This window comes from Trichomycterus rosablanca, chromosome 3 (assembly GCF_030014385.1).
Source record: "Trichomycterus rosablanca isolate fTriRos1 chromosome 3, fTriRos1.hap1, whole genome shotgun sequence".
Lineage (NCBI taxonomy): Eukaryota > Metazoa > Chordata > Actinopteri > Siluriformes > Trichomycteridae > Trichomycterus > Trichomycterus rosablanca.
Window position 1 is genome coordinate 3646184 of NC_085990.1, and position 25304 is coordinate 3671487.

At 41.7% G+C, this 25304-nt stretch overlaps 1 protein-coding gene across 7 annotated transcripts in view; it reads right to left on the reverse strand.

The window, feature by feature from the left end:
* mef2d (myocyte enhancer factor 2d) overlaps nt 1-25304 on the reverse strand; it is a 106583-nt gene that overhangs the window by 12888 nt on the left and 68391 nt on the right. For 4 of the 7 annotated variants that reach the window (XM_062992464.1, XM_062992463.1, XM_062992460.1 and 1 more), the window contains exons 4-10: nt 24286-24420; nt 17001-17208; nt 16357-16413; nt 7796-7971; nt 5427-5456; nt 3491-3605; nt 1501-1681 (exon numbers count right to left, since the gene is read on the reverse strand). In XM_062992464.1, the coding sequence (XP_062848534.1) occupies nt 1501-1681; nt 3491-3605; nt 5427-5456; nt 7796-7971; nt 16357-16413; nt 17001-17208; nt 24286-24420 (902 nt within the window). Of the gene's footprint in view, nt 1-1500; nt 1682-3490; nt 3606-5426; nt 5457-7795; nt 7972-16356; nt 16414-17000; nt 17209-24285; nt 24421-24888; nt 24959-25304 lie in introns of those variants that run through there. The other 3 variants (XM_062992465.1, XM_062992462.1, XM_062992466.1) reach the window with 2 other exon arrangements.

Genomic DNA, 25304 nt, shown 5'->3' on the forward strand with positions numbered 1-25304 from the left:
ACCATGTCAGAAATGTGAAACGTTTACATACCTTATATTTTAATTAAAATACCAACAGAAGCTATTCTCACAGACCACCTCTCACAGGTCTGTGCGCTAACCTCAGTCGCGCATGAAAAAAAAAAAAAAAACACACACACACACACACACAGGAGGGGGTGTGTTCGAAAACCTAGCGCGCTCTCTACATAGACGCATTTTACGGCATCCTAAGCGCACTCCAGAGAAGTTTGGCGAACAATGCAGGGCAAAGAACGGAGTTATTTTCAAATGTAAATAAATTATTACTGAATTTCAATTGAATTCCGCTAATCTAGTCGTGTCCAGTTACCCTGATTGCGTCCTCTATACTGATTCGACCCGCTGACTGAGGACGCCTCTCAACTGACATACGCCCCAGTACAGACTGCATTTTTCACCTGCACGAGTCGAGTTCATACACTGACGGACACTGTGTACGGAGGGCCACACCCCCATCAGCATTATTCCTCAGCCCTGTGCAGGCGCCATCAGTCAGCCAGCAGGGGCCGCAGTTGCACCGGTTATGAGGACCTATGATCCGACTTTTTACCCCTAACCCCGAACAACAGCCAATCGTCGTTCATGCTGCCGCCCAGCCCGGTCGGAAAGGCAGAGCTGAGATTCGATACGATGTGTTCGAAACCCCAACTCTGGTGCGCTAGAGAGTTGTTCGTGAGCTATTCTTAAAAAAGATATAGCTAATTAAGATTTCTATTTTGTTTTAATTATTGTTATAATTTTTGTGACAAATGTTGTGCTTGCACAGTTCAGTCCCTTAAAAGGCTATTTAAAAGCAACCATTATTTGCACAATGTAATAATTATAGGTGGTGCTGTTACTATTTTTGCACTTCTGCAGTCTTTTAAATTAAAATGCAAAAAAAAAAAGAAATTTGTGGGTTTTTTTTTACTCAATTGCATTATACAAGAACAAACAAAAAAAACGCAATCTGAATCGAGAATCGTTAATAAATTTGAATTTAATCAAGATTTAATTTTTTGCGACATCGCCCAGCCCTAGCCTCTGCTATATTCTATCAATTTTACAAGAAAATCATGTAAAGCACTGGTCCACAATGTATTGAGTTATGCGGTGGCGTTTTCCGCCAGTCCACAGCATAGCCCACGTGATCTAGATACTGTGGTAAGGGGCACAGAAGCCAGATCTCCACCATCAGTCAGTTTATCATCAATGTAAAAATGTGCCTAAATTATCCATTAATAATACTAATAATCCTATGAAAATGCTCGAGCTTGTGGGCGTTTACATCCACAGCAAATGTTCGAGAAGCATCTCTGATACTAATAATCGTAGCTCGCTAGTAAAGGGGCTGCGGTTTATCAAACTGCCCGGCTGTAACGCTGCTGCAGTGAGCAGGAAGTGAAACTAGTGTCTGTGGGTCAGTGGTCAGGCCATCGCAGGTGCAGTTAGTGTGTGTTAGTGCATGATGGTGTGCACGACTATCCATGCAGAACTTACACAAGGTTACTGAGGGAGGCCAGGCTGATCTGTTGTGGTTGCTGCTGTTGTTGCTGAGATATGGATGGGTGCTGCTGCGGCTGCTGCTGCTGTTGCCAAGTGGTCACGTTGCTCTGCAACAGTGCACCCTGCGGTGTGAAAGCCTGGAGGGCTGTGAGATCTGCGCTCGTCAGCTGGTACTCTACAGAGAGAGGGGTGGGAAAGGTGGAGATGAATGCAGATGTATTCTGTTTCCAAGTTTTGTTTTAAATAGTGGTAACCAGTGCAGAATCAATGTTATTCAAAAAGGTTCCATTCGAAGTCATTTACAGACCAGACAGAGGGGGGTAAAAAGAATTTAGGATCGTAATCATAATATATTAAATGTAAAGGTTAAACATCAGCTCGTTCAGGCCGCTCGTCTGCAAAGGAAACCCATTCACAGAATAAAAATGTGACTGCATTAGATCAGAAAAATATGGAACATCTGATAAAATGCAGCTTCAGCAATTTATACAAGCACTGGAACAGATGCTGGGCCAGTTCTAACAGTACCTAGTGTTCTACCAAATGTTCCATGACTTGCACACATGAAGTAACTGTCTTACTTTGTTATCCCATCACATGCAAGTTCTGATTAGTTGCCAGTTCTCATCAAGGCCCATGGGAGTCAAATTATTGAAACACCCCATAGGATACGTTTTGAAGCATTAATCCCAATATGAAGAGTATTATTGCATTAAATACAAACCCAATTTACAGATTGTTTGTTTATTAATTAGGATTTTTCCATCATGTTTTACACTTTGGTTACATTCGTGACAGGAACGGTTGTTACTCATTACACAAGATTCATCAGTTCATATCAAACAAGTTTATATCAAACACAGTCATGGACAATTTTGTATCTCCAATTCACCTCAGTTGCACGTCTTTGGACTGTGGGAGGAAAACGGAGCACCCGGAGGAAACCCACACGAACACGGGGAGAACATGCAAACCCCACACAGAAAGGACCCGGACCGTCCCGCCTGGGAATCGAACCCAGGACCTTCTTGCTGTGAGGCGACAGTGCTACCCACTGCGATTTGTTCATTCTCTTGAAACTCGATTTTACTGAGAAGTAAAAAGTACAAAGAAATGACTTTTAATGTTTTGGACGCACTTATGAGTGCTCTCAGGTATGTGAGACCCCTAGATACAGGAACAACCAAAGGAACAAAATGGTGTTACCTAAACACCAGTCCTCCATGTAAATTCTTCGCCATTACAGGAATGTGTTTCTTTGTAAAGATCACATTAGATACGTTTGAAATCACATCCATTGTCACGTTAGGTTTGCATAATAATTTGTGTCATATTAGCCAATCTGAGGGTGCTTGGGTATCTCAGTGGTCTATTATTACGTTCAATGCTCACTGGGGCTATCAGTCGGCCGGGTATCTACACAGACATGATTGGCTATGACTAAAGAGAGAGGATAACCAAAGCGAAGAATGCCACCAGCAATGACTGGCACCCTGTTTAGGGTATTTCAGGGTATCATTTGTGCCCAGTGTTTCCCAGTGGAACCAGACCTGCTGCAATTCTAACCAGGATAACGTCAAATAATTCGAATAAGGCATTCTGATAAGATCCCTTTTGTTTAGTCTATGCAAGATGAATTGACCTTGGTGGTGTGGCTGCAGATTTGCACTGATAGACCTCACAAAGAGATACTCATTCTTGCCAACAAATTCAAAACCCTACAAACTGATTAAACAAAAACATTTTAACGTCTTAAATTCTCAAGCCCCAGTATTAATGACAGTTAATAGGGCACTAGGGCAGTTGTATCCTAGTGGTTAAGATACTGGACTAGTAATCGAAAGGTCGCTGCTTCCAGCCCCACCACTGCTAGGTTGCCACTGTTGGGCCCTTGAGCAAGGCCCTTAACCCTCAATTGCTTAGACAGTATACTGTCACAGTACTGTAAGTCGCTCTGAATGTGAATGTGACATCACTCTCTTACCTGTGTTGTAGGCAGTTGGCATAGAGAATGGGGTCAGAAGGCTGGGCGTTGCCACGGAAACTACTGGAGTAGTGAGAGGTTGGGTCACCTGGGAGGCTCCTAACCGCTGAGCATTCTGGGTAAAAGGAGACAAAGATGAAGGGTTTGACCTTAGTGCACAAAAGAAATCACACCCTTTGTGCACAGAACAGGAACAGCCTGTACAATAAACGATGGATTAAACGAGCAGCATAGTTTTATTGATTTAATTCTACTGAGAAACTGTCAAGTCTGCCAGCATACAAGATTCTGCATTTTTGCTTAATGCCAGAATAAAATAGTTGTGAAGTGTTTTGTCTCCAAAATCAAGCAGCACTTGAACTCGTTCTCTCTCCTTCTGGTTCTCAGTCTGTCTCTGGTTCTCTTTCTCTTACTGCATACTTAGTGCCATGCATGCATCAGAACCTGCATAATTCATACAGAAAACCAGAAGACCTGCAGACACCATGCAAAAATCCTCACAGAATTTGAACCCAGGTCTACAGGACTGGCAAAGACCGGCATGCAATTTCGTTTCAGGTAACCGTTTGGCTTGACATGACTGGTTAAGGTAAAATGACAAACCACACCGTCTGAAACGAGGTAACTCAGCATGCCTGCACACATCCACACACACAAAGGGCAGGAGGTACAAGAACAAGAACTCCCTAAACTGATCAATTATGCTTAGTTGCTTTTACTCTTTGATCCTGTGTGCCTGATAAGGGTGACAAACACAACAGTGCACTTCACCCTTATGTAACCTTACAAAGTTTGTTCAAATGTTTGTCCATATTGTAAAATAAACACGACCATATGTTATTCTAGAGCTGTTTACACATTTAAATAGACTTTATTTTCAGTGTAACATATATTATTGCCTCTTGATTTAGACTAGTCACATGTCTATCAGTGTAACAGGGCGGCTCTACGTCTCGCTACTGAAGCGGCAGGTGAAGTGCCGTACCTGCAAGACGTGAAAAAAAAGAACCCATTGCAGGAAACTATATTGTATTCTTAAAAAAATAACTACAACTAATACAACTGCCACCAATACCAGCTACTCAATCCACCAATGATGGCAACTCAGGTTATCCAGAAACAAGAAACAATGGCAGGAAACTCCACAACATTGGTGGCGAATATAAAAAACAAAGGCGGACTGCCACTCCCACGCCTGACAAATCACGTGGGAGGGAATGGCCGAACAGCCGAGCTTTCAGTGGCGAGCCCAAGCCCGGATAAGAATATGAGCGTTGGGTTTAGGAAAGGCATTCGGTGTAAAAACTGGGCCATGTCTGGTGTCCGAACCAGATCTGCTGCGGCAACCCTTAAACCCTTAAACTACAGGGCAGCTGAGGAAGAAAAAATGCGCATATGTATGTACGTATATACGTATGTATATACATATATGGAACAAAAGGGCAGTTGTAGCCTAGTGGTTAGGGTACTGGACTAGTAATCTAAAAGGTTGCTGGCTCAAGCCTCACCACTGCTAGGTTGCCACTGTTGGGCCTCTGAGCAAGGCCCTTAACCCTCAATTGCTTAGACAATATACTGTGACAGTACTGTAAGCTGCTTTGGATAAAAGTGTCTGCTAAATGCCGAAAATGTAAATGTAAATGTATGTATATACTGTATGTACATGACAAACCTATATAAATGACAGTTTATTGTGTATACATGCATTGAGAGAGACTAAACTGGCATTTTTATAGGCTTGTAATTGACCCACATAAACATGCAACTAAAATAAATAAAGAAAGAAAAATGGGGGGTACACGACCACCACATGTGTAAAAACCAAGAATGACAATATGCACACACAATAAATCATAAATCATTCACGGCACTTGCATTCACCAAAAATTGACCACAGATTCACAGCAGAACAATCAAGAAAAATCGTCGTATTCACCTCGGTCACCAACTCCAGCTCCTCATCCGTCTGCGAGGGGCGAGAGTGAACGAAAAGAGAAATGGAAATTACAACTCCAAAGGCGAGGGTAGCATGAACGGACCGCAGAAAACGTTCCGATGATTCGTCCAAGACCGCTCTCACATGAAACTCGGCTAATCTGCTCGTGCGCTTCTGGCCATGTTATTGTTTCCTATGGAACTTGAGGCACATTTACCTGGTTGCAGGGTGCTTCTTACCACTTCAGTCTGACTGAACTTTGACCCAGTTTGTCACTGTTTATAAGACGTTGACAGAAACTGTATAAGGAGAAACTGATTCTCAAAACCTTGAACTGCTTAATTTCACCCTAAATCTAGCACACAATTGTAAGAAAATACGACATGGTGACTAGTGAGCTGTGAAACACAGAGACCTGAGCTGCGTCCGAAATCGCATACTTACAGAGTACGTACTAGATTGGAGGAAGTACGCACCGCTCGGCCGGTAAAGAAGTACGCGCTTTCAGTACTGAAGTGTGCAGTATGCACGCAACACCCCTACGTACTACGTCCGCCATCTAACCAACGTCAGATGATGACGTGAGGACGTAATATCACCATAGTTACAGACCCCGTGCTCATTACGAGCCCCACTCGCCAAAATTTTGGATATTTATCGTCTTTTTGCGCTAATCGTAACGTTATTTAGGGTCGTACGCAATAACATTTCTATTTTGTTTATCTTACATACACGTGTAAACAGAGGACTCTCCGTTTACCGCCATCTTTCTTGTTTCTTCTTCCGCTTCGAACGCCTACGCAGCTCCAGTTGAATTATGGGATACATTAGCGGGCCGAAAAGTGTGCATCGTTTGCATACTCAAACATGGCTGCGCAAGAAGTAGGTCAGCCGGGTACTTCTCGCGTACCTCTATATGTATACTACGTATTCGGACATACTAAGCGCTCTCGCGTACTGCTTTCGCGTACTATTGAGTATGGAAGTATGCGATTTCGGACGCAGCTCTGGTTGTATTGTAGATAGCTCTTTAATGAGATTTTATTCAGACTTTAATTAAGAAAACAATAAAGTTAAATGAAGCCGCTTTATTCTTTTGCTCACTTGCTTTGCTTCTTACGTCTCCACATGACAGCCATCACAAAGCTTTAATGACTTAAACTAAATATATATTTCATATAAAACTGCATGTGAATAAACTGTCAATACTGGGTGCGGTTTCGATTTGTGGATCACTCATGCCTAGTACACACACTACACGATTTTTGCCCTGATTTTCGCTCACCCAATGGACACTCTAGATGTGGCAGCTCGGAGGCAACTCGGCGTTCGCTCGGGGATCGAAACTCGGCTCTCGATCGCTCGCAGACTCAAGAAAAATATCTATCATGCTAAATATCCAGATCTGTCGCCGACTCAAAATCCTGTAGCGTGAAAGGCGTCGCGAGCAGGTTGCGAGTGGCAGCGAGTGCTATGTTGAACTACAGCCAATGAGAACGCAGGATACGTGGTGAGGGGGACAGGGTCATAATATAGTTTCTATCAGAATACATCGGCACACACACAAGCTTTACAGTATTTTGTGATCTTATTGACCACGCCGAACCATAATACCCACGCTGCATTGCTAAAAATATTGATTAACCTCCAGCTCACTACAGATCAGACGCCCCCTGCTGGTCGCGTAGCCAAATCCACTCTGATTCATTTATTTTTCCTACTTGATTTTACGCTGCATATCAGCGCTTAAACAACTTTGATCACTCGCTACTTGTTGACGTGAAACCCCCTATCGGTGATCAGTCGTGTAGTGTGAAATACACAACGACTTAAAAGACTCCCGATTACAAGAGATCCAGTCGTGTAGTCTGAACTGTACAACGACCTGACAGCTCAGAAAGTCGTGTAGTGTGAACCTGTAGTGTGTTTTGAAAGTATCATAAACACTGTGGATATGTGGCATCATGCATTCAACTTTCATCAAGCACTGGCAGTAACCAGGTCTGACTGCTGACCCTTCATGTGTGTGCGTGTTTTTTTGGCCGGCCTGTAAGACTGCTGTGTCTGTGTGTGTGTGTGTGTGTGTGTGTGTGTGGACCGCATTTCTCTCTAAAATTACCGTTGAGGTTTGATGAAAGCATTTTAGACACGTAGACTCTAATATTCCCCCGATGATAAACAACAAAGGCAAATTCGGCCTCTGTATCACCAGGTACTTATACCCCAGTGCATCAGGATATCATTTCTGACCTCTTAGAAGCTTCTAAATGTACCAGTACTAAGATTTCTGTATTAAAATCAATGTACTTTAATGAATGGTTGATGATGCTGTACTTCTACGTGTGTGATTTGGTCTGCTCGTTGCTCACCAGCTGCATGAGGCTCTTGCTTTGCGAGGTGATGACGCGCAGGTCCGGCTTACGACTGTTCACCATCTGAGGGCTGGACGGAGGAGGCGATTTGGCCGGGACGACTTTTCCCATGATATTGCCGTTTGAGACGGACAGGAGACCTGGGGAGGCCCTGGCACTGATGTAACCGTTCGCTACAGAGAGAGAGGAGAAGAAGGAGAAGTCAATACAGGCTTACATATACACGGTCCAGACGACAGGTAAACATTCCAAAGTTTAAACCGCTGCGCACGCGCTTGTGGACGCCTGTACTGTTTCGGGTCCGAGCAGGAAAAACGCACTGGGTGAATATTTGCACAGCAGGAAGAAAGCACAGACTGGCCACATTTCATCCCACCACCTCGTTTGCATCTCAGAACAACACTTGCTCAGTTTTGCAAAGTTAATACCTGTTTACGCAACCTGTTACTCTTTTATGGCATCAACTGGTGGATTGATGCTACCTAGTTTTTTGTCCTGTGCTGGTGCAGCGAGACATTTACAACCTTATAGTGGGAAGTTTTAACGTCATGTTTTACACTTTGCTTACATTCATGACAGGAACGGTAGTTATTCATTACACAAGATTTATGGATAATTTAGTGTCTCCAGTTCACCTCACTTGCATGTTTTTGGACTGTGGGAGGAAACACATATGTATATATTTACATATAGATTATATAGTGAATATAGAACATATAGTAAATATATAGTGTTTTTATTATATTGTTGTAATTACCATACTGTTGTATAACTTTTCTATAATTTCCTTATTTTTTATTTTATCCTACTGTATTTTATTCACTCTATTTACTGTACTTAAACTGGAGCTGCTGTAACACTCGAATTTCCCCCATGGGGATCAATAAAGGAATCTTATCTTATCTTATCTTAAACCGGAGCTCCCGGAGAAAATCCACGCAGACACGGGGAGAACATGCAAACTCCGCACAGAAAGGACCCAGACCGCCCCACCTGGGGATCGAACCCGGGACCTTCTTGCTGTGAGGCGACGGTGCTACCCACTTAGCCACCGTGCCGCCCCATAGGGGGCAGTGGTAGCCTAGTGGGTAGAGCTTTGGACCATCAGGTTGAGAGTTTAAATCCCAGCTCTGCCACGCAGCCACTGTTGGGCCCCTGAGAAAGGCGCTTAACCCTCTTGGCTCCAGGGGCTCTGTACAATGGCTGACCCTACGCTCTGACCCCAGTCAGACACTCAGTCAACATGGGACATTCATAACCATTAGTTTGGGGACATGCTGTCAGTATTGTAGCTTCCACTTCCCATAAAAAATCTCATTAAAGATTCAGATTTCTGATCAGTGAGTAAAAAGAACACATACAGTAACCTTTAATAAAGTGCCAAAGTTACAAACACATTGTAGTGAGAGCCAGAATCCACAAATGGAGAAAACTTGGTCCACTAAGAAGTAGTGAACCTTCTCAGGCCTACAAAGATTTTACTAAGAACGCATCGTCTAGTCTAGACGCCATCGTGAGCGGCAGCCTCTCCGGTAGCTTCGTATTCTATAGCGTTCTGTCTATCTGTCTGTCTGTCTGTCTGTCTGTCTGTCTGTCTGTCTCGCTATCTATCTATCTATGTCTGTCTGATCTGTCTCTCAATCTATCTACTGATCTGTCTTGTCTGTCTGTCTCTGTCTATCGTGGCAGCACGGTGGCTAAGTGGGTAGCACTGTCCTGGGTCCTGGGTTCGATAACCCTCTCAGCTCTAGGGGCTCTGTACAATGGCTGACTCTGCGCTCTGACCCCAGCTTCCAAACAACACGTGTATTTGTATATATAACAAATATGTTATTTTTATTATTATTCTTCTATATGAAGACTGGACATGTACGTAAAACTGGAAACAGTTTACTTTACTGATTTTTTTCTAAGGTTATGACTTACTTTTGGATTTTACAAATACACGTTTGTACTTTACTTGTACTAGAGGGCAGTGTTTTCCATAAAACTGACCAAAGGGACAGTGAGAGCAGACTGGGGTTTTCCCAGAGCTCATTAAAGTCCCGGAGGGAAACAGAACTCTGTTTTCCAGTTTAAAAACACTCAACCAACATGGGACATTCATAAACATTAGCTGTCAGTATTGTAGCTTCCACTTCACATAAACAATCTCATTAAAGATTCAGATTTCTGATCAAAGAACACATACAGTAACATTAAATAGAGTGCCTTATACTATATAGAATCATTTTTCTCCCATTCCCCCACACACCCAATTAAGAAGGGTTGAATTCATCAATACACTCGCAACCTCTGACACCTACGTGACAGCGCGCTGGATGAGGAGGGCTGCTCTGAAGCTCACGCATCAACGGAGAGCTTTTAAAACGCTTGAACTCAAACCCGAGTCTCAGAGGTCGTGGGCTTGAACATTAACTGCTTATAAATGTGCTTACAGACACACAGTTAATTCAATAATTACAGCATTTTTATAAGAAATGATGCTTGAAACTCAATACTATAATCAATGTTACACACTATTACACATTTAATTACAGTCAGGATCTACACCGATCAGCCATAACACTTTGTAGTTCTACAATTACTGACTGTAGTCCATCTGTTTCTCTGCATGCTTTGTTAGCCCCCTTTCATGCTGTTCTTCAATGGTCACGACCCCCACAGGACCACCAAAGAGCAGGTATTATTTAGGTGGTGGATCATTCTCAGCACTGCAGTGACACTGACATGGTGGTGGTGTGTTAGTGTGTGTTATGCTAGTATGAGTGGATCAGACACAGCAGCGCTGCTGGAGTTTTTAAACACCTCACTGTCACTGCTGAACTGAGAATAGTCCACTAACCAAATTTATCCAGCCAACAGCGCCCCGTGGGCAGCGTCCTGTGACCACTGATGAAGGTCTAGAAGACGACCGACTCAAACAGCAGCAATAGATGAGCGATCGTCTCTGACTTTACATCTACAAGGTGGACCAGCTAGGTAGGAGTGTCTAATAGAGTGGACAGTGAGTGGACACGGTGTTTAAAAACTCCAGCAGCGCTGCTGTGTCTTATCCACTCATACCAGCACAACACACACTAACACACCACCACCATGTCAGTGTCACTGCAGTGCTGAGAATGATCCACCACTCAAATAATACCTGCTCTGTGGTGGTCCTGACCATTGAAGAACAGAGAAACAGATGGACTACAGTCAGTAATTGTAGAACTACAAAGTGCTTCTATATGGTAAGTGGAGCTGATAAGATGGACAGTGAGTGAAGAAACAAGGAGGTGGTTTTAATGTTATGGTTGATCGGTGTATGTTAAACTATTATAGGTCAGATTATAGATCAGAAACAGAACAAAGCAGTGGTGAGTCCCCGGAGAATCAATAAAACGAGTCAAATAAACATCAATATTTACACAGAGCTGCCTGATAACACTTAAGGCAAAGGAATGTATCACCCAGGGATTGAAGATGAAAGAGGTTTTGCAGTTTGGTGTTCCCAAATCCCCTTGTACAGCCCACTCACGAGGCAACAGGAACAACACTGTTACTTGGCACTGACATCACAAATGCCATTTGTTGGCTGCGTCACTGGCGTCAAGTGGAAACATATTGCGAGCAGAGCTGCAACACTGGCGAGAAGGGCACAGTCACTGAACTGCCCTCGGAACCAGTGAATCCAAAAGCTCCCTGTTTTCCCAGTAAGCTAAAGCATTTTGATTTGAATCTATGTTCATTGTGTGCTGGTTTAACATGTGAATACAGTGCTGTGAAAAAAGTAAAGTACCCATATTACCAATTTCCTCTATTATTGTATGTCATGTGTACATGTTTCAGCTTGAACTGCTTTTAATTTTAGATACCCAAATAAAAAAAATGTTTTTTTTAAGTAATGAGTTCATTTTGATCATTTCATTAAGGATAAAATGCTGTTCAGTCCTACGTGGGCCTATATCACTTAAATTTATCAGTCTAAAAAGGGTTACAAACACATTGTAGTGAGAGCCAGTATCCACAAATGGAGAAAACTTGGTCCACTAAGTAGTGGGGAACCTTCCTAACCAAAATTTTACTGAGAACGCATCGTCTAGTCTAGACGCCATCGCGAGCGGCAGCCTCTCCGGTAGCTCTTTTACTTCTATAGCGTTCTATCTGTCTCTCTATCTATCTATTGATCTATCAATCTGTCTGTCTGTCTGTCTGTCTGTCTATCTATCTATCTATCTATCTATCTATCTATCTATCTATCTATCTATCTATCTCTCTCTCTCTCTCTCTCTCTCTCTCTCTCTCTCTCTCTCTCTCTCTCTCTCTCTATCTGTGTATGTCTATCTATCTATCTATCTATCTATCTATCTATCTATATCTGTGTCTGTCTATCTATCTATCTATCTATCTATCTATCTATCTATCTATCTATCTATCTAAACATCTATCTATCTATCTATCTATCTATCTATCTAAACATCTATCTATCTATCTATCTATCTATCTATCTATCTATCTATCTATCTATATATATCTGTGTCTATCTATCTATCTATCTATCTATCTATCTATCTATCTATCTATCTATCTATCTATCTATATATATCTGTGTCTATCTGTCTATCTATCTATCTATCTATCTATCTATCTATCTATCTATCTATCTATCTATCTATCTATCTATCTATCTATCTATATCTGTGTCTATCTATCTATCTATCTATCTATCTATCTATCTATCTATCTATCTATCTATCTATCTATCTATATCTGTGTCTATCTATCTATCTATCTATCTATCTATCTATCTATCTATCTATCTATCTATCTATCTATATATCTGTGTCTATCTATCTATCTATCTATCTATCTATCTATCTATCTATCTATCTATCTATCTATCTATCTATCTATCTATATCTGTGTCTATCTATCTATCTATCTATCTATCTATCTATCTATCTATCTATCTATCTATCTATCTATCTATATCTGTGTCTATCTATCTATCTATCTATCTATCTATCTATCTATCTATCTATCTATCTATCTATCTATCTATCTATCTATATATATATCTGTGTCTATCTATCTATCTATCTATCTATCTATCTATCTATCTATCTATATATATATCTGTGTCTATCTATCTATCTATCTATCTATCTATCTATCTATCTATCTATCTATCTATCTATCTATCTATCTGTGTCTGTCTATCTATTGATCTATCAATCTGTCTGTCTGTCTGTCTATTTATTGATCTATCTATCTGTCTGTCTGTCTATCTATCTATCTATTGATCTATCACTGTCTGTCTATCTATCACTCTTTCTTTCTCTCTTTCTCTCTGTCTGTCTATCTAGACTAATCCAGAAGGTCACCAAAGAACCCAGACAAACATGTAAAGAACTACAGGCCTCACTTTTATTAGATGAGCTCAATGTACAATATTCCACAGTAATAAAGAGGCTGGTCATCCATGGAAAACTTGCAAGGCACAAATCACTGCCGTCCAAACAAAACACAAAGGCTTGTCTACCATTGGCCCAAAAATATCAAGATGACCCTCAGGACTTTTGGGATGATATTCTGTGGATTGATGAGTCAACAATGGAACGTTTTAGATCTGGCGTTAACCTAATTCCACCATAAGTCCTGTGTTCCTATGTCCATAAGTCCTGTGTTCCTATGTCCATAAGTCCTGTGTTCCTATGTCTACTCGTGCATCTTTATTTAATATTAAAAGTAGCTGTAGGATCTGAAATGAGCAAAAATAGATTATACTTTTTCACAGCACTGTATGTGTACGAGCCCTCTCGCTCTCCCTGTTCCTGTACACTCGCCCCAGTGTTCAATTACTGCAGCCAGGCGCCGGGAACGGCAGGAATGCGGAGTGACGTCAATACTGACATTCCCTCAGCTCCTTCTCAACAGCAACAGCTGAGAATGGAGGCAGAGGAACATTAAAGGAAAGGAAGATTTAAAAAAGAATAAAAGGAAATAAGAGAAATAAAAAAGAAACAAGATAAGAACAAGATAAAATTAAGAAAAGCAGAAAGGATAAGCGAAAGAAAAAGTGAGAGCGAGAAAGATAAGAAAAACATAATGGGAATAAAATTAGTAGTAAGAAAAAAGTAGTACAAAATTATAGAAAAATGAAAGAAAAGGGGCAATAGTATGTGGACGCACTTTGTAGTTCTACAATTACTGACTGTAGTCCATCTGTTTCTCTACATACTGTTTTAGCCTGCTTTCACCCTGTTCTTCAATGGTCAGGACCCCCACAGAGCAGGTATTATTTAGGTGGTGGATCATTCTCAGCACTGCAGTGACACTGACATGGTGGTGTTGTGTTAGTGTGTGTTGTGCTGGTATGAGTGGATCAAACACAGCAGCGCTGCTGGAGTTTTTAAATACCGTGTCCACTCACTGTCCACTCTATGAGACACTCCTACCTAGTCGGTCCACCTTGTAGATGTAAAGTCAGAGACGATCGATCATCCATTGCTGCTGTTTGAGTCGGTCATCTTCTAGACCGTCATCAGTGGTCACAGGACGCTGCCCACGGGGCGCTGTTGGCTGGATATTTTTGGTTGGTGGACTATTCTCAGTGACAGTGAGGTGTTTAAAAACTCCACTCAGTAATTGTAGAACTACAAAGTGCTTCTATGTGGTAAGTGGAGCTGATAAAATGGACAGTGAGTGTAGAGACAGTCGCTGAACATCTCGACCGGTAAACCACCACCATTTGCTCTTTGATGAGCACAAGCTTCACCTTCCAGCTGTTCCAGTGTGTCAAGGCTAGATGTGAGAAGAGGCTCTTGGCCAGGCTAGCGCTGGACTTTCTGTGCTCGCAGACAAGTGAGATATGGGGAACAGCTGAGAGGGAACAGGATAGGGAAGCGGCACTGAAATGTTGATGGTCCACACCATTCATGTCATTCAGGTTTGTCATTTGGTTCACCCTGCACGTCCCCGTGATCCCCCGGGCCGCGCTGTTTACAAGCTTGGGGTGTCATGTGGCCCTCAGCTGTTAGGGTACTGGCAGGTGTGTGTGCAACTGTGAACGTGTCAAATGGGGGAAAGACATGTGCTGTGAGATCGGCTCTGGTCCTCGGCTTTTACTTTTAATGGCGGACGCTTTTATCCCAACTCAACAACTGAGTGCTGAGGGCCTTGCTCAGGGCTCTGACTGTGGCAGATCGGCAGTGGTGGGGCTTGTACCAGCAACCTTCTGATTCAAGTCCAGTACCTAAACCATTAAGCTATCTATCACTGCCACTGTATTGATTTCTGTGCTCTACTAGTGTTCTACTTTCAGTCCTTTATCAATGTCCAGGTGAACCAAGTCCTCCTGTCTTTCCGAGTAGGTTCCAGACCAGCAAGAAAAAGCTGCTGGTCCACAACTATGTGATGAAAGGGATTAAGGTGGCACCAAGCTATTTATAGTGATATTCGTTTTATTCCACTTCAATTTCAACAAATGTACTAGCTTCGTTGAGAAAGCAAACTCAAGGCAGGAATACCCTGGACAGGGCACCAGTATATCGCAGGGCTTCGACCATAACCCCCTACCCAGCATAGCCAATCATGTAGAGTATGTGTAGAGGATTGGTCAGTCGATAGCACTACTGAGATTCGAACTCAGATCTCAAATGCATAAAGGTAGAGTAACACCAGACAAACGGTTGGGGATAACCATTATGTCGGAGCCGGATTAAATGACCTGGATGAGATGCCAAACCATTTTGGGGCATCAAATATCACTTATTCATACATTCTTAGGTGGTATTAAAACACACTCACACACACAATCTGAACCGGTCAATACAGGTGAAAGGACACTGGAGTACCTGGTGGAAACCTACATGATCAGAGGGGCAACTTAAGAGTAACTGGAGTTCAGGATCTAATGATCAATAATAATGGTAATGGAAAGAATCTATTTTCATGTGAAAAAGTTAGGACACCTCATGAGAACCTTTGTCTTTTTGAGCATATTTAAATATATGGACATTCGAGCTTCATTTGAACAGTACTGAGAGCTTATGGAGCTTAAATAACTAAACAACAAAAATGTTAAAAATTACTTTTAAACACAAAAATAGAAATTTATGGTGAGGAAAAAGTTAGGACACCCCCACATTTATTACTACCTAAAATGTCTAAAATTAGAATCAGGCATAGGGTGTCCTAACTTTTTCCATTTTTAAAAAGTTTAAAAGTAATTTTTTCAGTTTTATTTGTTTAGTTATATAAGCTCCATCTCTCAATACTGTTCAAATGAAGCTCAAATGTCCGTATGTTTAAATATGTTCAAAAAGACAAAGGTTCTCATGGGGTGTCCTAACTTTTTCACATGACTGTATATATAAAATCAACAGATGATTACATAACGCTCACCTTACACTAACTAGTTCTGGAGCTTAGCTGTTAAACTAACACTGCCCTGGTTAAACAGTGGAAACCAGCACCACTCTGGCACGGCACTGGCTTGGCGTGGAAGTGAAAAGGAATAAAGAGAGAAGAGCTTTTGGACGGGGTAGATTTACAAACGAACAAAGGTCACTCACCCACTGGACTGGGACATGCACCGTTTGAGTTGTTCAGGTCACCTCCCAGAAGGGCACCTGAGGGTGAAAGGTTGAAAGAGAGTAAACAAGTGTGGGATAAATTGTTAAGCATTCTTAAACACACACACACACACACACACTTATCACACATAAGTATGAGAACACCACACCATGATACCCTTATCTCTTTTTATGGTTGCCTCGACTCCACTAACAGGCTTGAGGTTAGGGATTTGTGCAGGCTACATCCCCATATGTCTCAAACCCTAATTTAAGAGACCTCGCTTTATGGGCCGAGCCACAAAAGCTAAAACATCCCTTGTATAATTACACCTTTATACAGATTAAAAATCGATGGGAATTTATTTACATTTGAAAAGAACTCCATTGGTTGCTCCACATTATATTCGTCCGCCATGAGATTGCCTTCAGCGCTGAGGAGGCGTCTGACGCTCCCTCGTTATCCAGTCAGATCATCACTCAGAATTAAGGCGCCTCAGTAGGAGCATTTTAATGAAGCTAAGAATTTAAGAATTTAGACACGCCCTCTTCTCGGGAGCGTAGGATGACGTAAAATGCGTCTATGTAGAAAGATCGCCCAGTGTATCTCACTCGAACACCTCGTCCACCCCGCCGCGTCTTACCTGCGCTGGCTGGTCTCTGTGGCAGGCCGGGGGACACGGTGTTCCTCTGGAGCTGTGGTTGCTGAGGTGACAGCAGGCGCGGGTCTGTGAGCGTGGAGGTGACAAAGGAGGCTGTAACAAGGCTGCTGTGATTGCTGAAGGGCAGAGGGCTCTGACTGGACACGGGCACTGTGACTGGCATGGAGAAGGTAGGCGCTGGCACTGCGGACTGAGAGAGAGCACATGCAGAGAGGCGAGTTAGAAATGCTTTGGGGTCATCCTCACAATGTGATGAAAATAAGTGGCACTAACACACACACACACATTTTAGAAGCATGCGAGTGACTGACCAAAAGCAGGTACAGCTGAGATAGAAGTGAAACATTAATTGCGTTAAAGCTTAATAATACAGAGCCGGAAAAAAGGTCATGATTTATTTCACATAAAAGGTTTTCTTTTTCTTCTCTGCTTGTTTTTTACAGGCAGTTAACGTCTTTAGATAATAAACAGGGACATCGAACCTCCGACTTTCGTTCTTGATTAATGAAAACATTCTTGGCAAATGCTTCCGCTTTCGTCCGTCTTGCGCCGGTCCATGAATTTCACCTCTAGCTGCGCAATACGAATTTGGGTCTGATAAATGCACACATCCGCCGGTGGAGGTCAGCGCTCGTTTGCATGTATAGACAGTTCAGGAAAAACAGTTCCTGAACCGTAAGTTCCTACAATCGAAGCCGATCTCTGTAGTAACTGGTCAGCAAAGACATCTAAATAGTTATTGAAGCTTTGATGGTCCTGCCATGATAAAATAAGCCCAATTGAAGCACATGAAACATCCCAAACTGACCAATACAACACTAACTTAGTAACACAATTCATAGTGTACTATTTTAAAATACTATTTTCCAAATACTGTAATTATTAAATACTGTTTCCCTTACAGCACTTTCACTTTATCACAGAAGTGCTCAGTATGTTTAAGGTCAGTAGTTCCCGCACATTGAACACATCAAACCATCTTTATAGACCTTGCTTTATACACAAGGTTACAGTCAGGCTAAAACAGAAAAGGGCCTTCCCTAAACTGTTTCCACAACGCATATAATTCACAAGTTGAATGTTCCAAAGACTTGGTTTGTTTACTTAGGTTGGTAAATTTAACTCTTCCAGTTTTAGAGGAAGTTTTTCTTAAAAATGAGCGCATTTAAAGCTTATGCAGTTTCCCAAACTGCCCAATACACACTAACTTGGTAACATAATCCATAGTGTACCATTTTAAAATACTATTTTCCAAATATAATTATTATTATTAAATACTGTTTGTCATTACAGCACTTCCACTTTATCACAGAAGTGCTCAGTATGTTTAAGGCCAGGAGTTCCCACACGCTGAACTCATCAAACCATCTTTATGGACCTTGCTTTATGCTAAGGCTAAAACAGAAAAGGGCCTTCCCTAAACTGTTTCCACAACGCATATAATTCAGAAGTTGAATGTTCCAAAGACTTGGCTCGCTTACGTAGGTTGCTTAGCTTGCTTAATTTATCTCTTCCAGTTTTAGAGGAAGTTTTTCATGCTCAATTCCAGGAGAAAAGACGAAAAATCTTAAAAATGAGCGCATTTAAAGCATATGCAGTGTCCCAGACTTATAAACACATTCTAACTTAGTAACACAATACTTAATGTACCATTATTTTCCAAATATTATTATTATTAAATACTGTTTGTCATTACAGCACTTCCACTTTATCACAGAAGTGCTCAGTATGTTTAAGGTCAGGAGTTCCCGCACACTGAACTCATCAAACCATCTTCATGGACCTTGCTTTATGCTAAGGTTAAAACAGAAAAGGGCCTTCCCTAAACTGTTTCCACAAAGCATATCACTCACAAGTTGAATGTTCCAAAGACTTGGCTTTTAGAGGAAGTTTTTCTTGCTCAATTTCAGGAGAAAAGACGAAACTTGTAAAAAGTGTCTGCTAAATGCTGAAAGATGGGTGGGTCCAGTTTGTTTGTTTGTTTCTTTGTGTAACGCCATGCTGTCATATCTATGACATTCACGGCAGGAATCTGTGTTTCATGCTAATGTTATTTGTTTTGCGTTTTATATACTGTATATACTGTATATGTGTGTGTGTGTGTGTGTGTGTGTGTGTGTGTTCAGTTTTATATTATTAAGCTACTTTAGGATTATTTCTGAATTATCTGGTGGGTCCAGTTCCACTCCAGTCAAAAGAAAGGAAATTGTTCACATCTAATCATACAGCTCTGATGGAGTCTCGTGAGACTAAAATATCTCCTCGTCCTGCTGAAGTGAGGTCTTGCTGCGACACAACAAAGCAGCGATAGTTTCGGACTTTGATGTAAATGAATAAAGTTTGAAGTTTCGCAGGGTGTTTGCAATGCAAAATCTCTGATGGAGTGAATCTCATTTAAAGGAATTTCAATTTGCTGACCAAAACATGTTGGGACTGCGACAACACAACTAACCACCTACATTATTAAGCTTTAATAATAGTAATACTGGCTGTCCAGTACTCACCTCCTTGTTAAATAAACAGCTGAAACCTCAGACTGTTCTGATAAATAATGAGCTTTCTAACTGGCTTTATCAATGTTTGTTAATGTTTAGACAATTTACAGCCCTCACAGATACAAAATGTGGAGTGCTTGGGTGGCACAGATGACCAGGCATCCACACAAACACGACTGACTTTGTTTGATGGAATGCATCGTCCAGGACTGGTCTGAACATGGCACAAGTTGGAAGATACACAGATAAGGCATAACATTATGACCACCTTCCTAATATTGTGTTGGTCCCCCTTTTGCTGCCAAAACAGCCCTGCAACTGCGATGCTCTGTGTATTCTGACACCTTTCTATCAGAACCAGCATGAACCTCTTCAGCAATTTGAGCTACAGCAGTTCGTCTGTTGGATCGGACCACACGGGCCAGCCTTCGCTCCCCACGTGCATCAATGAGCCTTGGCCGCCCATGACCCTGTCGTCGGTTTACCACTGTTCCTTCCTTGGACCACTGCAGACCGGGACACACCCCACAAGAGCTGCAGTTTTGGAGATGCTCTGACCCAGTCGTCTAGACATCACAATTTGGCCCTCATAATAATTTTCCTGCTTCTAACATCAACTCTGAGGATAAAATGTTCACTTGCCGCCTAATATATCGCCCCCACTAACAGGTGCAGTGATGAAGAGATAATCAGTGTTATTCACTTCACCTGTCAGTGGTCATAATGTTATGCCTAGTCAGTGTATGTCCCGATTGGGAAATAAAAGAGGGACAATCCAGGAGGTCCCTGATGGCCTCATGGTCTGTACAAAGATGCTGCTGTGCACTGCTCTCTCAAACATTTGTCAAAAACAAAAGTAGTGGCGTCTGGCATTCTAACACTGTTTCATGCAACCTGCCACTTTCAGCACTCTGTGCACTCAAACTGTCTTCTACATTTTATGAAGACCCATTTACTACCACCCTCCACAAAAGCTGGGCCACTAAAATTAGAATGTGGGCCGTACTGGGCCTCTAGCGTCCCGAGAGGAACCCAGTTAAAAAAAAAGAAAGTATGATAATTCTAGTTCTTTTGTGCCACCTCTCTAGTCCTTTTATTTTAATAAAGAAATTAGTCGGTATAAGCTGTAATAAAAATGAAAATTATTCGAAAGGTAGCGTGTTGGGTGGCACGGTGGCTAAGTGGGTAGCACTGCGTGGGTTTCCTCCCACAGTCCAAAAACATGCAGTCAGGTTAATTGGAGACACTGAATTTCCCTATAGGTGAATGTGTATGAGTGTGTGTGTGTGTGTGTCTGCCTTGCAATGGACTGGCTCCCCGTCCAGGGTGTTACTGTGTGCCTTGCGCCCATTGAAAAGCTGGGATAGGCTCCAGCACCCTTCCGTGACCCTGATTGGATAGGCGCTTAAAAAAGTGAGTGAGGTAAAGTCTATAAGCACATACTGATTATTAAATAATATTCCAATAATAATTAGTATTACTCATTTAGTACAGCAGAAAACAAGGTTTCAATCAAAGAACAGTAGAAGTGACGCTACAAACTGAAGGTACAACAGGTAAACACAGGGGTATAAAAACGTTATCAGGGTACTGAGACCGTGGCGTCCACTGTGGCATGCTGGTGGCCTGGAGGACGGACAGTAGCCAAGTGTTACACCACTGCACACTAGCCAGGCGGGACGGGGGTGGAGTAGTGTGTGAGTACGTTAAGTGAGGGGGAAAACGAAGAGCATACAACACTGGACAGCGGTTCGGACCACAAACTCATACTGACAGGCAGAACATTAGGGCCAGTTCTAGAGCTACAGTTCCATATTACAAGTTATTATTCCTACATATGAGTTTTTACTCTTTCTACAAGGAATAAATGATATTTTTGTAATACTAAGACAAACATTTATGTTTCGTTTTATCAGGATTTGATTTTAGTTTCTGCTACTGTTACGAATTCATAACAGAAACGAACAGAGGGGGAGAGAAGAATATGAAACGTTACTATATATAGTCATTTTAATATAACATTTAAAAAATCTATGCTGAAAAAGTCAAATTAATCAATTTAACGGTAGAATTAAACTGACAATGCCGTAGCGGCATACCGTGATTAATACCGTGCTGGTGTGAACCGCAGAAACAGAGCTGACGCCAAAAGTGTGAATAAACGTGTAATGTACAGGTATGTAGGAGCGGTCTAAAAAGTTTGACTATTACAGCTCAGATCATTCATTTATTTGTATACAAACGTCTTTAATAATGTCATTTAACTTTAACTGGGGCGGCACGGTGGCTAAGTGGGTAGCACTGTCGCCTCACAGCGAGAAGGTCCCGGGTTCGATCCCCAGGCGGGACGGTCCGGGTCCTTTCTGTGTGGAGTTTGCATGTTCTCCCCGTGTCTGCGTGGGTTTTCTCCGGGTGCTCCGGTTTCCTCCCACAGTCCAAAGACGTGCAAGTGAGGTGAATTGGAGACACTAAAACATGACGTTAAAGTCCTAATAAACTTGTTTATAAGGATGTTATCGTCATATTTTAAATTTTGGTTCCATTCATGACAGGACAGGGAGAAACTGTTTACACATGATTCACCAGTTCAACTTCAATATGAACTTTGTGTCTTTGTACAGTGGGAGGAAACCGGAGCTCCCGGATGAAACCCACACAGACAGAAAGGACCTGGACTGCTCGTCCTGGGAATCAAACCCAGGACCTTATTGCTACCCACCGAGCCACTGTGCCACCTAAATCCCTCTTAATGAGTAGGATTGCAAACGGTCACTGTATGCTTAAGGTGTCTAAATGTTTTAATTTAATTTATTTACATTTCACAACCTTCCCGCTTTATCCTGGTCTGGCTTGCAGTGGGTCCAGTTCCACTGGGTTTACAAGTCAAAAGAAAAAAAAATCCCTTAACTAAGAAGATTCCAATGAGAAAATGGCTCACGTCTAATCTAATTCATTTCCAGCAGAGTACTTGACTGACACTCGATATCCAGCTAATAATTTAGTGTCTTCTCGACCGGTAAGATTAGACGTGAGCCATTTTTTTATTGGAATCTTCTTAGTTAAGGGATTTTTTTCTTTCTTTGGACTTTTAAACATAAGCAGTTGTGAGGAATACAGCTTGAGAAGAATTTTACACTGACACAGAGTGATTAGCTGGCTATCAAGTGCCGGTTAAGTACTGTGCTAGTAATTTAGTACTGTATTTAATAAGAAGGCAGGAACCAAGCACAAATGGTAACATGTCATATCATTCCTATATTAAAAGACACGTCCGTAATACTATTTTTACAAACTGTCCCTATTTTGTCATATTTTGGATGAGCATTCTCACTGTGAGCTAATGAGCAGGTTTGGATTTGTGGCTCTAGACAGGTACAGAAAGTACCCAAAAAAAATAAAAAATAGAATAGGAAGAGAGAAAAGTAAGGAAGGAAGAAAGAAACATAGGGAGGAAGGACGGTTAGAGAAGGAGTTAAGGCGATAAGGCGAGGAAATGAAGAGTTGAAGAAGGAGGAAGGAAAGAAAACGTGTTGTATGCTTTCATTTGTCATCTCCCGTGAATGGTGTGCTGGGCAGGCCGGTCATTATGGAAACTTCTGTCCTTGTACAGAGTCGTGCTTCCACGGTTCTTCTTTATTTGCCGTTTTAAGGCGTCCGACTCATATTTTCAGCAAACATACTATTGAATTTGTATTTGTAAATGAAACATGGAGTCACGAAGTGAGCACAGAATCAAGGACAAATCATTCAGCTACTCCAACCGACTGTATTAACCCTTTGATGCACAAGCTAAGCAAACCCCTTCTAATGCACAACATAGGGTGAAAATGACCCATATTCATCCATTCAAGAATATTTTCATATGCACATTATTCAGTTATTCATGTATTTACTGTCTTAGCTAATAAAAGCTATCTATACTAGAATATGTAAACAGCTTGCAAGCAAATAGTATTGGACATATTCAAGATTCAAGAGCCTAATCTTTGGTTGCCTTTCAAAAGATCAGTAAATATGTTTTTGACTACAAACACTTACAAATGTCAGTAGTTTCTGTCAAATTCCATAGTAAATACATAAGGGTCATTTTTGACCCATGTTGTGCATTAGAAGGGTAGTGATACAAAAATGATTTTTATTAAAAAAGTAAAAAATATAAAACTGAAATAAGGATTTGTGATGATCAAAAAAAAGTTGATTGAGGAATTCATGGAAGCTTGAATGACGAAATTAATTTATTGCAAAGATATAGAAAATAAAAACTCAGTTGGGTCACTTTTGACCCAGGTTGTGCATCAAAGGGTTAAAAAAAATCAAACACACAATTTAGAGATTTTTTAATGCTTTGAGACGAGCCTCTTAACCGAGCACACACATTCAGAGGAAATTAACCCAAAAAAAAAAAAAAAAAACGAGGGGTGAGCCATGGTAATTAGGCAGGTGCTCTGTGAGTTGTTTGCATGGGCTGACAGCAGGCTCTGTGAGTTGGGTGCCGGGCCGGGAGCAGCCTGCTTCACACTGGTACTCACTGACAGTCTATAGCTCTGCATCATTTTATCAAACTCCTCGTCTATCTTTTTGTACTTCTCCTCAGTACGAGGGGTGAGCGAGAAGGGCTCCTCGGGGTCGGGGCTTTCAGAATCCCGGTGCTCTTTCTTGTTCAGAGCCTTCGTTTAGGTCCCGGGGGAGGACAGAGGAGGGGACACAGAGACAGAGAGAGAGAGAGAGAGAGGGCTGGAGGTTAGAACGGCAGGAGAAGGAGGGATACTCACGCCGTAGCGTTTGAAGAGGATGTCCAGTTCTTCGCTCTTTCGGAACTTGTCGTCCTGTAGGGGGCTCTGGTCGATTGAGTCGTCGCCGTCCGGTTCGGGGCTGTTGCAACCGTTAAAGCCTTTCTTTCGCAACGTCTTAACGTAGTTTAGAACAGGACAGAAAGGGAAACAGACAGACATTTTATTTTTCAACGTTTGAGACCATCACTACTGTCTAGGGCTGGGCGATATGACTAAAGAAGTCATATCTCGATATGCTTTTGAGAAGTGGCGACATACGATACAATACGACATAATGTAAACTTTAAGCACAAAGTACTGCCCGTATTTTACCTTATATTGTTTATAAGTTATCTTAAAAACACAAAAAATTGTAGTTCTGATCAATTCTGACATTTATATCAAACAAACCAGCAGAATCTCACAATCACATTTATGCTGTCCGTTTTACTTCAAATAAATGAGCATCGAAAAAATCCCGAAAACATTTAACATTTGATAATGCCTTGCTATCGTTGCTAAATAAAATCGCACTGTAAACAGCAGCACCGCGAGCGACCCAGATCAACCACACAGCAGCATAAAATCATAACCGCAGCTTACCTTGGAGGTCATCTTGTATATTTCCAGAATATAAAAATCCATATTTAACTGTGTTTATCCACCTAACTAATGAAAACCGTCTTAGATCATTTAACTTCATTTAGTCTCTCGGCTGTCGCGGTTAAAAGCTAAAACTGATCATTCGTTCACTTATCTGTCAATTATACAACAACCAATGAAGAGAGAGATTGAAATTCCGCCCAAAATCTGAATTCCGAGGCTCTGATTGGTTTCAGAGCGGTAGAGAGAACAGAGTGGCGACACTCCCATAGGGAACCGTTGGAAAGGGGGCGGGACATATTTTCTGCCCAGCTTCCGGGTTGTGGAGCTCTGTATAGTTCCAAACAACCCATAGAGCCCCATTCATTTCCACTACTTATCAAACATTTTTAGCTGTATGTTGCTTTGTTTTAAAA